Genomic DNA, 13,723 nt, shown 5'->3' with positions numbered 1-13,723 from the left:
TGGCACTGTAGGTGGCAACACTGGCGCCATCTGTGTGTGTGTGTGTGTGTGATCAGCCTTACCAAGACCGAGTGCATCCCCATGTAGATCCGACTGACACACACCAGCAGACACCAGCAGAGAGCCAGGCTGAAGCCCAGTGAGAGTGGGTACTGTGGAGGGGAGAAGAGACAGTTTTCACACCGGCAGTCGGGTCTGTTTATACCTGAGACAAACACCTGAGCAGCTCTGATGAAGTTATCAGAACATGAAGAGAAAAATAATAAAACAACAATGACTTTCATATGAGAGAATCTGTCAGTTTCTTTTTGAGTGACTGAACTGAGAGCCCACAGTAACATCTTCAGGATTCTGGTTTACAAAGATATTTAACTGACTATTACATAAAACAGAGAAAGAATTTGATTATCAACACTGTTTATTTTCAAACAGCAAACACCAGATTTCCTCCAAGCTCACTGTTGATGTTTTGAAACTCAGCTGCACTGTTGGAAACCTGTGGTGACACTTTGCATTATAAGTTTCCACTGATCTTGATATGTTTTCATTTTATAACAGCATTTCAAAACAAAATCGATCATCATCTGTCCAGACGACTGTTTTACCTCCTTATCACAAACGATCTGCATCCACACACACACACCTGAAAACACACACACACACACACACACACACACACACACACACACACACACACACACACACACACACACACACACACACACAAACGACCAGCCATGTACACTGGGCATGCACGAGCCGGTGCAAACAGGAAGCAGATTGTCTCCTCTGCAGTTGATTAGTTGCACAAAATAATACGAATGAGGAACAGCAAAGACAGTTGTAGCGTTAAAATGCAGAATTTAACTGCTACCAAAGACAACAAGGTCAGTGACACTTGTGATCCATTATTCATGTTGTTTTCACTGCTAGTCGAGGCTGATGACACCCAATCAGGGAGCGACTGTGGGCGTCCACATCATTGTTTACAAAGGTCTCAAAGGATTTTTCCCGTTCAGACAACAACACCACCCCTGAGTTTTCAAACTAAAACAGGTCCAGCGGCGTCTCCAAAAGCCTCAAAAACAGCAGTGTGGACGAAGTTTCAGTGACACTTCCTGAGCAGATAAACCGTGACGAACTTTATAAGGAAATAAATGTATGTATGTATTCAACAGTTTTATTTCACCTCAGGGACACATCACTGTGTTTTAGTGAGAAACGGTGAACATGAACATGCTGTTCTTTGCCTTTAATCTGCATGAAGGTAACTGTGTGTTACATTATAATACACAAGTCGCTGCATCAAAGCAAACATATCAAACTGCGGCATGTTAATTAATCTGACCTTACATAACTGACTGTGCTGGCGGAGACACTCAGCTACACTTTGTTCACTGTGCAGTTTGTAACAAGCCTTGATAAAACGTGGCGTTGATGCAGTGGGTGATAATCTGCTAATGTGTACTGGACTCAAAGGACCTCATAAATATTTCAGCAATCCCGCTGTTTCCTTATCAGATGTACTTGTTACAAAGAGAGGAGGGAGGAGCAGAGAGCTGAGGCTGTGTTCACACTGCAGCTCAAAGTGTTTAAAGTCTGATTCTTTTTCTCTCATGTGACTCAGATTATTTGTTTTCTAATCAGTGTAAACTGCATAAAAGCTGCAGTGAGTCTCTGTTCTTCAGTTTTCACCGGAGTCACATGAGCATGTGCCTCAAAATCAGATCCAGAGCCGTGAGACCGACACCTGACGTGTGACTCAAACGCTCATCTGGGTGCAGACAAGATAAGATAATGTAGTGATGAACGAGTGAATCTTTCATCACTTCAGCTTTCCTGAGCATCGTCAGCACACAACAAAGACTAACCACAGAAAGACAAAACTCACACTGAAAAAACACTTCAATGAAAACAGTCATACCAAAGATTATCAGTGCAGGTGCATTTCCAACATGCATGCAAGTGTAGATTAGAGGTGTTCAGGACTACTTCACGACCCGGTCCAGGTCTGCAGGACAGAACAAACAGGCTTGTGAAGAACTTTGATTGGACCTGATGAGGATCAAGTCTGACATGAGCATCAGATGCAGCATCGAGCTGGAGGTTTGTTTCTTGGAGGGAGGTTTTACATGCATGTTGTTTCATCCTGCTGAAATGATTTTCTGTTGACATGGACCAACGAAATGTTAAGTTAAGACTTGTTATATCTGTAAGTTGAAAACTTGTGCAGATGCATGTCTGAGCCTGACGCTGTTCATCACAGTCACAGTTTTTCTTGAAAGACGCTGAGTTACTGGATGTCTGGGGAAGGTCTGAGTCCAAATATTCTGAGGTGAAGGTGGAAAATCTGAGGTCTGGAGCCAGGCTATGACTGTGGGTGTACTTAGGTAACACTGGTAACGATTCTTGTGCCTCAACTCCAGCTATCTGTCAATACCAAGGTACAGATCCATCACCAGAAATCTCTTCTCCCCCAAATTAAAATCTGGATTACTCACTAAAGTTGATCTCATTGGAAGAATTTTTATGTGAAGTAACACCAGACCAGGGTTTGCTGTGGCACTAAAAACTGATTAGGCAGCTCCTCATGACTGAATGACTGCATTAGATAGTGGGAAAAAAAAAAAACAGCGGATCAGTCACATCAGGGCTGATACTCAAAACATTTGAGCTGACACCAGTTAAAAATGCTCATCACAGTTTCCTTAAACACAATGTGACATCTTCAAATTGTTGTTTTGTGCAACCAACACTTCAAACTCCTGACACGTTCAGTTTACTGTCACATAAAACTTAGAAAATTCCCCTCAATTAAGAAGCTGAAACTAGTGACAATTTGGCATTTAAGCTTTTATAATCGCTTCAACATCAATCAAAAGAAAAGTGATTTTCTGTTGCTCTTCAGTTCCACAAACCGGCTCTAACAGGAGCTGGATAGAAGCAGCAGCTCAGGACGTAGCGTGCAGGTCTGCAGTGTGAACACAGAGAGGAGAACAGAGAAAATGAGTGACAGCTCAGCTGAAAGAGGTGACAGATGAAAGAGTGAGCTGCTGAGGTCTGCACACTTGCTAAAAGCCTTTTGTTCTCTCCATTGTGGCGCCTGTGCGTTGAGATCACTCAGATTTCCTCTCACACACCAGAGTTACACGACAACTCCCACAACATCACTGCGACTCCCGGTGGGGGGTGGGGTTGATGCTGTTTGATGGTGCTAGGTGGAGGCTGATCAAACAGGGACAAGGCTCTCTTATACGGTGCAGCTTCGCTTTGCATGATTCTCCGAACAGCTTTGAGCTGCAAATAAGATTTAAGACTATCACGTGTTGCTGTTAGGGAGCTGACTCATGTCAAACACATTTTATAGTGAATTTTTGCAGAATTTAATAATGTATTATCAAAGCACTTTCTCAATAGTGAGCTGTGACCTAAATGTGAGCTCTGAACCCTTTTCCAGATTTCATGTGACAACTTTGATTAAAATTTTGAACTGAGAATGATTTTGGTTGTTTCATTAAAAAATGATGACTCATTAAAAGCTTCTACTGAATTATTTTAAATTTTCCTTCAGCCAGTATTTCAAGCTGAAAAGCAAACATGCCTGAAACAATGACGTGTAAATAAACCATTTTACAACCTGGTGGATAAAGACACAGGAGACAGTTTTGAACGTCCTGCCAGTGGTGATTACTGAATTCCAACCTCTTATCGTTTCTCTGGATAAATGTATTTTTATAATAGAGATAACACTTGTTCCAAACAACAGCTGCTAATCTGCCAGTGTAGTTGTTAATGATGTAGATCGGGCCAAAACTATAATTTGCCTGCATTTATACAGAGGTTTGCACCAGGTTCGTAGCTTGTGCGTAATGGAAAAGTAAATTAAATTAATTCACTTTTTTCACATATTTTACTATAAGTGAATTTTTTCTGCAGAATTGTAAAACATATAAAACTTAGGTTTGACTTTGTCTCCGTGCAGGCCCTGAGAAGGCTCATGATTTCTTCATATCGTCCGTGTATTTAAAGTCATCTTGTTGTCTTGAGTTTTGTTTTTATGACTGTCCTCAAAGAAAAACTTGTTTTTGTGCTGTGTGGTAAAAACAAAGACAGTATCCCACACACTGGAGCATGAATTCTTCTAACTGAGTAACGGACAAGGCAGCAAACAAAGAGAAACTCAGAGGAGCTTCATGCAAAAGCAGTTTGTCTCCACAGTTCTTATTCTCATTTCTCTCATTCCCTACAATAACTGTACATTTACATTTTAGTCATTTAGATCCAGAGTCAGCAGGAAGCAGCACTTTGCTCCAGGACAAAACACAACATCTGTTCACAGGCTGCTGCATCAGATATGTGACTGACAGGCTACATTTAGAGGGACTCCTGTGAGACTCTCCTACAGGTGTCTCTCTAACCACCAGGCTGCACTTCAAAGTGTCAATTATAAACTCTGAGACCTCTTTCAGAAACGAGGTCAGTGTAGAGGGAGGTTTTAGTTGAGAAACTGGCGTCTTTCTGTGTGTGGATTAGCTGTGAAGTCGGGTCAGACATGCTCAGATCAACGCTGTGTTTGGGGAAGCTAGCTGAGAGTTGGAGGTGGGACTGAGGAAACCGTGCAGACATGTTGTCCAAACAGCGTTCTCCATCCATGTGCAAACAGAGCATGTGTCACCGGCTCCCACGGCCGTGTTTGCATGCTTGCTCTGGCCTCAGGCCTGTGACCACGGCGGTGCTGCGGCGGGCGCCTTGTGCACGGTTTTATGGACATGGTGTGTTTCTTGTGTGGCTTGTGGTTCTATGCACACTGCTTATTGCCTTTTAGCTTAGGGTAGGGTTTGCCCTCTGCTCCCTAACGTGACATATACTACACATACATACACACCCAAACCACACAGCTCCCAGGATGAGCCATGTTTGACTTTCAACACTGCCAAGATGTAAATTAGTCACAACTAGTAACTACAGCTGTCAGAGAAATGGAGACAGAAGTGCAATATTTCACTTTGCAATGTGGTGGGGAAGAAGTATTAAGTAGCACACAGTGTAAGGAAAAGAAAAGTTGGAATACCTCAGATATGTACTTCAGTACTTGTATGGAAATAACTCTACGACACATTTATTTGGTCATAAATATTAAAAAACTTCAACAAACGTCTCTGGAAAAACGTCAACTTGCCAAGCAAAAAGACTGGCAAAAAGAAAATAGGAATCACAAATTCTCAAGCTGCTGCCATAATGTCTTCAATTACACAATCTGGAACCTTAAAATAAGCAGTTTCCTGTCATATGCATGTATGACAGAGGAAAACAGCAAATCATTACATGTCAGGAGCAACATGAATGATGAAGAATTGCTTAAAACTGATTTATCAGTTTATTATTAAAATAGCTGCAAATGAATTTTCGGTTGCTCGATTAATCAACTAATCATTGCAACTCTAGTTACAAGCAACCAAGTGGTCAGCAGCAATTCCCATATCCAGTGAACACAGCATAAAATCATAGGATGTAGTCCAATATATGTGATGTGAGAAATATGTAAATATCATAATAATAAAATTTAGGATGATAGCGGTGGATGAGGAATGACCCAGACCTGCTGCAGTTCATTTTTACTTATATCTTCATATGTTAACTCCACATGGTAATGCATTTTGTGGTGTCTCTCCTTTACTTTGTGCAAACTAAGCCATGTTCGAGTTCATTTCTGCACATGACTTTGAACTAACATGTGAGATCTGAATGGAAAGGGGCCCTCCTGTCATAAAAAAAGTAGGTGCAGCTCTTTGAAAACTGCTCTTAAGAAAAACAAACATTGTAAAAGCAGTTTTCCGTCTCCTGAATGCAAAACAAGAGTTTTTTGGTTGATATTCATCTACAATTTAAATGCAAACACAATGTACTACTCAGGGTCGGGGTTGGGAAACGCTATACTGTGAAACTCATTCATGTCTGCAGGAAAAACCGTCGTGTTCCCACCTCATGTTCCTGCTCGAGGGAGGAAGTCTGACACAAAGCCTGTTTACCATCATGTTTTCTGTTCCGACACGAGTATAAAGAAAGCCAAGTCATAATGAATAAATCACTCTTAATTTTTCTGGTTAGGAAACTGAGGCTCTCTGCTTGATAAAAACTCTGTTCATCAGACTTTAATTCCAATGTTCTTGTGTCTCCATCTTTCCCTCATCTGGTCTTTTCCATTGCTCTGCTCCTCTTTCTCGCCCTCTCATATCCCCCTTATCTTCCTCTCCAGGCTCTATAGCTCCTTTATCATTCTTTCTCCCCTTCACTGCTCTGCATTCATCCCCTATCCTTGCCCCTAACCACTTCTCTCCTCTGCTCTCTCTCCATCTCTTTCCCTCCGGTCTCATCGTTTCTAATCTCCTCTCATCTAATTTCTAATCTATCTCTACCTCCTACCTCCTGTCTCCTCCCTGCCTCTCCTTTAACTGCTCTTTTCTGTCTCTCATCTTCTCCCTTAGTTCACTCTTCCTATTATCTGCCACAGAGACATCTGGCTCCAGTTACTGTCTGAGTTGGACAGGGGCAGTGGGATGGGAGGAGGACCGTCTGACTGCAGCCCATCCAAATCCAAACATTCCTGCTTTGCTCAGACCAGCGAGCCGAGGATCTGAGCTGAAAATCAGCAGGAAGCCTCGCAGAGCGGCTCCAGCGAGTAGCGGGCGGGTAAGGGACAAACCCTTCCTCCTCTCTGAAGGCTCCAACATCCTCCTCTGCTCTGGCAGATGAACAGTACTATCAAAGTCTCTTTTCAACTTCTAATTTCCACCCTGACCATCTGAATTTTTCACTTTTTTTAAGACAACTTGTGGATCATGTAAGTGAAACAGCAATCACTATGAAGTCAGAGATGCAGGCTTTATACATCATAAGCTGTGTCCCAATTCAGGTGTCGCCTCCATCAGAGGCCGACTGTGTCCCAGCGGTGCAACTAGACTGTCCCACTTCCAAGGCTCCTTCAAACGGCGGCCTTCATTTCCCGGGACCAACCTATCCCAAGATTCATTGCGCGCCAGTTATGAAAGCAAACAACACTGACAGAGAAACGAAGTTGACTTGAGTCCAAGTCAAATGATTCAAGTCATATGAATCTAGTCTCATCGTTGTTTCCAACCGTGCCACCCAAAAGTTGATGATTAGAGATGAGAAGTCATTTCACTGTTAAACAGAGCTGCACAGGAGCAACAGCAAAATCCTTTGAGACCTTTGGAAACGATGATGTAGACGCCCACGGTCGCTCCCTGATTGGGTCCCATCAGACTCGACTACCAGCAGTGAAAACAACATGGATGGTGAATCACAAGTGTCACAGACCTTGTCGTCTTTGCTCAAAGTTAAATTCTGCATTTTAACGCTACGACTGTCTTTGCTGCACCTCATTTATGGTACTTTGTGTAACTAATCAACTGCAGAGGAGACAATCTGCTTCCTGTTTACACCAGTCCCTGTGGTGCAACAGGATTTTATAACCAGGATGCACGCTTTTACTTTTCTGACTGTGGTGTTGATGTTTCACCGTCAGAGATGTCTCTGTTTTTATTGATCTTTTATTTGACTTCTTCTTGGTGTTCTGACTTGTATGAAATGCACTATACAAGTTACTATTATCATTAAATATAGGATGATGAAAGAGTTGTGCTATTTCTAAGCTGGAATTCAGATGGAAAAAAACTTTGACAAATGTGGCTTTAAATTTTTATGCTCCTTCAAGGCAAAGAACGAAACTGTTCATCATCTCTCTAAACAGTTTTTCTACAAGCTCTCCACCGCTGTGATGACACTAAAGCAAGTGAGAGATAAAATGCAGCTCTTAATGAATCACAAATAAAACAAACAGATGGAGGAAATGATAACAAAAGTGAGTCAGATCAGACATTAAGTTGTTCCGGAAGATGAAATAATCACACAGTGTGTTTGAGTGAATCTGTCTAAAGGGAAATGCATCATTACTGTGGATGAGCCGATTCATGGCTAAAACAGCCTTAGTGCTGAGCTCAGTGGAGTGTTTTTCCCTCAGAGGTAACTTGCATTTGAGAAATAACACACTGCATCTATCGGGTACACAGCCAGAGTTTGTTTAGTCATAAATCTGTTACACAAAAAACTGTGACCTGATGTGTGGGCGTGTTGTGCAAGAAGATCATGTGGGTCGGGCCATAAACCAAAATCTATTTAATCTATAAACTGTGTCGGTGCTTCCATGTGGCTTCAGTGCAGGAGCATAATAATGACGACAAGTTGGAAGCTACAAAAAGGAACATTTTGTTAATGTTCACATCATTTGAAAACTTTACAGACAAGGATTTGCCAATCTGGGGAGTGCAAGTGCTATTTTTTTTTTTTTTTTTTTTTACTCTAGACAAGTTGTCCATACACCTGCTGAAACTGTGACCTGCTGCCATTTTCTCTTGTTAAAAACACTCCAGTTATGGAGTGAAACGAAGGTTCAATGATGGATAAAGAAAGGCTTCAAGGAGGATTTCTACATCTGGAGAAAACTCAGGCAGGAGGTGCAGGTCCGTCTGTTGCCTGCAGGTCTCAGCTCCTCTTAAAATCCCAATTAGGTCAAAGTTGAAGAATGACATTTGAGACCGAAATAAATGTGAGAGAATCCGATTCAGAAAGTGAGACAGAGGTGAACATCTTATCTGGGGTTCCACACGAGCAGATTAGCTGTTTGTATTTCGAGACCTTGAGTAGAGATTGATTTATCCACAGTGTTTAACAGGCCATGTAGAGAAACGTTACACTCCACATGTGTTTTCAAATTTAGGTTGATGAATAGAAAGAGACCTTTTGTGACCGTAAGGAGAAAGGACAGAGATAAAGGCACTAAATCAGTCTTATCTCGGAGTCCCACACTCGACAGTCAGGGGTCGGCTCTCTTTTGTCCTCCTCTGGCAGACAGACAGAGAGGCAGAGTGTCGTAAATCATTCCCACCCCTGCACCCGCCTGCTGTGATTCAAACAACAGGGAGCCCACGCATTTTACATTTCAAAACCCTGTGTTTTTTTTGCCACCCACACCAAAGTGAGGACTGCTCCACGCCGAGCAACTTTCTGGAAAACATGACAAAGCCTTACGGGAACTGCAGAGGATAGCAGCTACAGTAGCTCTTACAGTATCTGCTTAACAAGAGGCACAGGAGAGTCTCTCTGAGAATACCAGCCCACAACTGCTGCTTCTAAACCAGAGACTCTCCATCGCAAACACAAAGACACACTCCTCTATCAGTCCAGGTCCTGAGTATCCATCAATCAATCTGGAGATGTTTTTAAGTGAATGCACTTCTAACTTACAACATGGTTAGAATTAGTATGAAGTACATAATGGGACATGGGGTTGGCTACACACACAATGAAAGGCCCGACCGGTGCCTTATAATTGATGCTTTCCAAACTAGCCTTGTAATTTTTAGGATAAAGCAATGTTAGGGCCAGTGTTGCTCGTAATTAATTTAACCGTTCACCAATGCTATGAAGTTAAACAGTGAGCACATCCTGGGACATCAGAGTCATTCTCTGCCGCAGGTCTCACAGTAAACACGTACCAGACTAACCCCACAGCATGTCCACATGGTACCGTTTCTGAATAAAGAACATTAGAGAAGATATACTGCGCTGAGGACTGATGTAGGCCTGGCCTGTTTTATTTTGAGGTGTAATGCCAGTGTGACTCTGTGTCGAACGAGCAGCAGTCTGGCTGTTCACACCAGAAGCAAATTTCTCCGTGCTCTTCTCTTTTCTCATCACACATAGAGCTAATTTTATAAAAACCTCATGGATTTATAATGTATTTACAAGTCTTGTGTAGATCTTCCAGTGTTTCCCACAGATCTGTGGTGGTAACCGGGGGATTTTCTGGAGCCACGGCAACCGGGGGGGGGGGGGCTCCTCACACCGTATTCTCTTAAAATAATTTGTGATGCATGCGAGATGATAGTGAACTTAAGCTGTAGCAAACTTAAGTTTGAGCATTTTATTGATATTATAGCTGATCAAACTGACCAAAAAGAAACTGTAAGAGGGTCCTGTGATATAAGGCACTGTTTACGATTGTGTTACGATTTGAATAACATATTGTCTGTAAGAAACTCAGCAGGTCTCACATTCACCAGTGACAATCTCAACCGCTGAGCCAGTAGGGGCGTCTATACCAGATAATACTTGTATCATACAGGCTACAAGCGGACCACTATAATAAAGAATGTCACCAGTTATACTTGGGCGGCTGTCAATATACCTGAATATACCTAAAGTCTATGTGTGGGAAACCCTGTCTTCAGTTCCCAACTTCTTATCCATGTCACACTTGCCAGACTGAACTGCTCTGGTCAAAGAGCAAAAATCTGTTTTCATCAGTTTTATAAGAAACAAATGAACTTCCTGCAGATTGTGGATGCTCAGAGAGACAATGGAACTGGAGCTGACAATCTCTCTGTTGGCTTTTACAGACTGGACACAATGGCGTGTTGTTCCTCCTGAGTGAATAGGAGGAGATGAACCAAAGAACAACAGGGAATGGCTTGTTAAAACTAAATTCCTACATGAATGTTATTCCAGCCATTTGGGACAATTCCATCAGTTTCAGATCTCTTCCACAGCTGGAAACAGAAGGTAGACCGCGAGCTGTCATCACAGGATGCTTCACTGACCAAACCTAAGAAAGTTTAAGCTTTTAGCCAAATGTTAGCAGACAAAATATTACATACTAATTGAATGTCATCATGTTACAATAAGGCTGAGCCAAAATACAACTGAGGCGGACAAACACAGCTTCGATGGATATAAGCCCCTGAGCCCAACAAGCTGAGTCCAAGATGTCCTAAAAGGGCCACCGTACAGAGGATTAAGACTGCTACTAAAGATTATTTCTCAATTATACACTCACTGCTTTCTTGAATAATCAATAATCCTTTGGCCGAGAAAATGTCTTCCCAACGTTCCCAAAGCCCAAGTTAACATATTTAAACTGTTTTTTGTTCTCTTCAAAACCCAAAGGTATTGAGTTTACTGTTATAGAAGATTTAGGAAACCATCAATTATCTAAATTTCTGTGTGATCTAGTCTCTACATTTTCAATCCAACTAAAAACTTTCTTTTCTGCTGCGTAATGAAACTGAATCCAGATCTTTACTCTTGTTGTATCCACAATGAGCTTGATTTCACTGTAGTACAAGAAGTTAAGAGACAACACATGTGCTCATACAGCTGCACAACCACCCTGGATGCTGTCACTGCATCCACTGAGCCAACCGCTCATTAATTGTTAACAACAGGATTCAGGAGACTGACTTCAGTGATCCTGTATCAAGACTTGGCAGCTGCGGTGGGTGTGGAACTGGGAGGAGATATCCAAATGGGCTGCCCTGTATACCAGTACATTACAGGACTGAGGCCAAAAAGAGTTAATGTCACAGTGTCCTTGAGCAAAGTTGTAGAAACCAAGTGTGTGAAGGTAACACTGCCTTTGGCTGATTGTGTTTTCTGCAATAATGTGGATGCAAATGTGAAAATCTCTGCAGGATATACTGAAATACCTTGTCTGCAAACAAGTATACAATACAACACACTCAAAGAATAATTTTCCCACTAAGAAACGAAGGCTGAATTCATATTAACCTAGCGTTGAATGGGGTTGTTAGTGGAGGAATTATGTTTTATTTCCCAGGGAACACTCTTGGCAATTATTAGGAAATTACAGATTTGTAAAATGAGGTGTTGTGGTGCATATTTTTAACTGTTTTGTTAGATCTCTCTCAGAATGATTTCTATCTGCACATCACACAGACAATCTGCCTTAATATTTGGTTATTATATTGGACAGGCACAGGTCAGCAGCAGGTGTATGTGCCCCACTGCTTTCTGTTTACTCTGTCCTCAAGTGAACCTTAAGGATTTCACTTCTATGGAACAAGGAGAACTGGCAAATAGAGGCCGATGTTGTGGAAACTTCACAGGGGGAACTTTCTCAGGGGGAAGTGGCTCCTGCCTACTTCTCCTTCTTCAGATTGAGACCAGTGTGACAGCTAGTTGGTGCGTTAGGGTGGATTTACTGTACCTCCCACCGGCCGTAGGTCATGAAGAACAGGGAGAAGGGGATGGCTGTGCCCGACATGGCGTGTGTGGACGGCATGCTGTACTCCGAGTTGTAAAACATCTCCACCTTCACCACGGGCGGCGACGCGGGCCGCGGCCAGCCGACCACATCCTTGGTGCACTGCCCCAGATACATGACCCAGACCCAGACCATGATCAGCCTCCTGCCCACGAAGGCGTCCAGGTTCCAGATGACGAAGGGGAAGAAGGTGATGTAGAAGAGCTCGTTGCCCAGCTCGGTGCCGAAAGTGAAGAGATAGAACAAGAAGCGGTTCTCGATCAGGAACTCCTGCCCGGCGTCGCCCGTGAGAGAGTTCCTGCGGAGGGGCTTCACGGCGCTGCTCCGTGGCTGACCCGGCACTTCGAGGCCGTTTTCGCCGTCTTCTCTCTCGGCTGCGGCTGCGCTGCTGCCACCCTGAGCCGCGTCTGGAGCCCCGCCGAGGCTGCGACTGCTGCTGCCCGCACCAACCGTCTCTCCGCCGGCGCTCGCCGCGGACATCACTGCCCCGTTTCGGGGAGCGTTTTCGCTTTCCTCGTCGTGGGTTTTCGCAACATTTGACTCGGTAATCCTCTTCCTGACCCCCGCCGCTGTCGTTTGCACTTTCTCCCCTTCACCGGCTCCAATTCCGGCCAAGTTTTCACTGTCATTTTCCCCGCTGATGTGACGATGGCAAGCCCCGTTGTTGTGCGAGCGAGTCCGGTCCGTGTCCCTGCTGCTGCCGCTGCTGTCGGCGGCGGTGCCACCAGCGCAGCCGCTCCTCGAAAACGTCCCGCGTACCCCGCAAATGTGCTGAAAGCGGGCGACAAGGTGGGGGTCTTGGAGATAGCGGTACGGCTCCACGAACCAGTTACTTTCCCCCATGTTTAATCCGGTTTAATCAACCACGCACAGCCGAGAAAAGCAGCTCGGACCCCGCTACCTTCCCCGAACACTGGATGCTAGTTTCCCGGCTAACGCTAGCTGGCTAGCCCGTGCATCATGAAGTAAATCCCGACTCGTTTTAAACTAAAACAAGTTGTTGTGACGACGAGTCGTATTATTTGAAAAAGAAGCACTGCTGTTCTCGGTTGGACGGTAACGGAGAACCCGAACCGGGCGGTCGTCGGTGTTCAGTGTCCCGCCGCTGCGGGTCCGGTCACTGACAGCTCCTGAAGGCGGCACGGGAAGGCGCCTCGCGTGTTGCATTTTGGTGCCGTCGTAAATTTCGGTATTCTTCGTCCAGCCCGCAAGTCTGGTAACGTTTGTACGGACACAGGTTTAGGAAGGACCTCTAGGGCCCCAGAGTCAGATATACCTCCATGATATTTGCATTAGTGAAATGTAACTAGTACTATTCAGTCTGAGGTACTTGTACTTTACTTGAGTCCTCTGTTCAGGGAGCTTTCTGCCTCCATTCCACTGCATTTTAGAGGTAAAGCTATTCCCCCATTATGTTGCTTATTTTACAGATATAGTTGATTTTACAAAATAAGATTTCATCAAGTAATTTCTCATGGTTGTTAGGATTTGCTGCTTTTAGTTGGAACGATTTCATTTTGTAATTGTAATTTATCTTTTATTTTGAGGTTTGGACCTTTGGTTGGACAAAACAAGCGCTGT

General features: G+C 43.6%; 1 protein-coding gene across 2 annotated transcripts in view; it reads right to left on the bottom strand.

The window, feature by feature from the left end:
* sgpp1b (sphingosine-1-phosphate phosphatase 1b) overlaps positions 1-13,253 on the bottom strand; it is a 29,912-nt gene extending 16,659 nt beyond the window's left edge. For both annotated transcript variants that reach the window (XR_011693719.1, XM_071498852.1), the window contains exons 1-2: positions 12,086-13,253; positions 63-152 (exon numbers count right to left, since the gene is read on the bottom strand). Coding sequence is in view for 1 of the 2 variants with exons in the window: in XM_071498852.1 (XP_071354953.1) it covers positions 63-152; positions 12,086-12,985 (990 nt within the window). In the remaining variant the exon portion in view is untranslated. The remainder of the gene's footprint in view (positions 1-62; positions 153-12,085) is intronic.
* Positions 13,254-13,723: the final 470 nt, after the last annotated feature.

This window comes from Trachinotus anak, unplaced genomic scaffold (assembly GCF_046630095.1).
Source record: "Trachinotus anak isolate AG129_WGS33_773 ecotype Australia unplaced genomic scaffold, CSIRO_AGI_Tana_v1 ptg000015l, whole genome shotgun sequence".
Taxonomy (NCBI): Eukaryota; Metazoa; Chordata; class Actinopteri; order Carangiformes; family Carangidae; genus Trachinotus; species Trachinotus anak.
The sequence above is the reverse complement of the archived record's forward strand: the minus strand, read 5'-3'. Positions and strand labels throughout refer to the sequence as shown.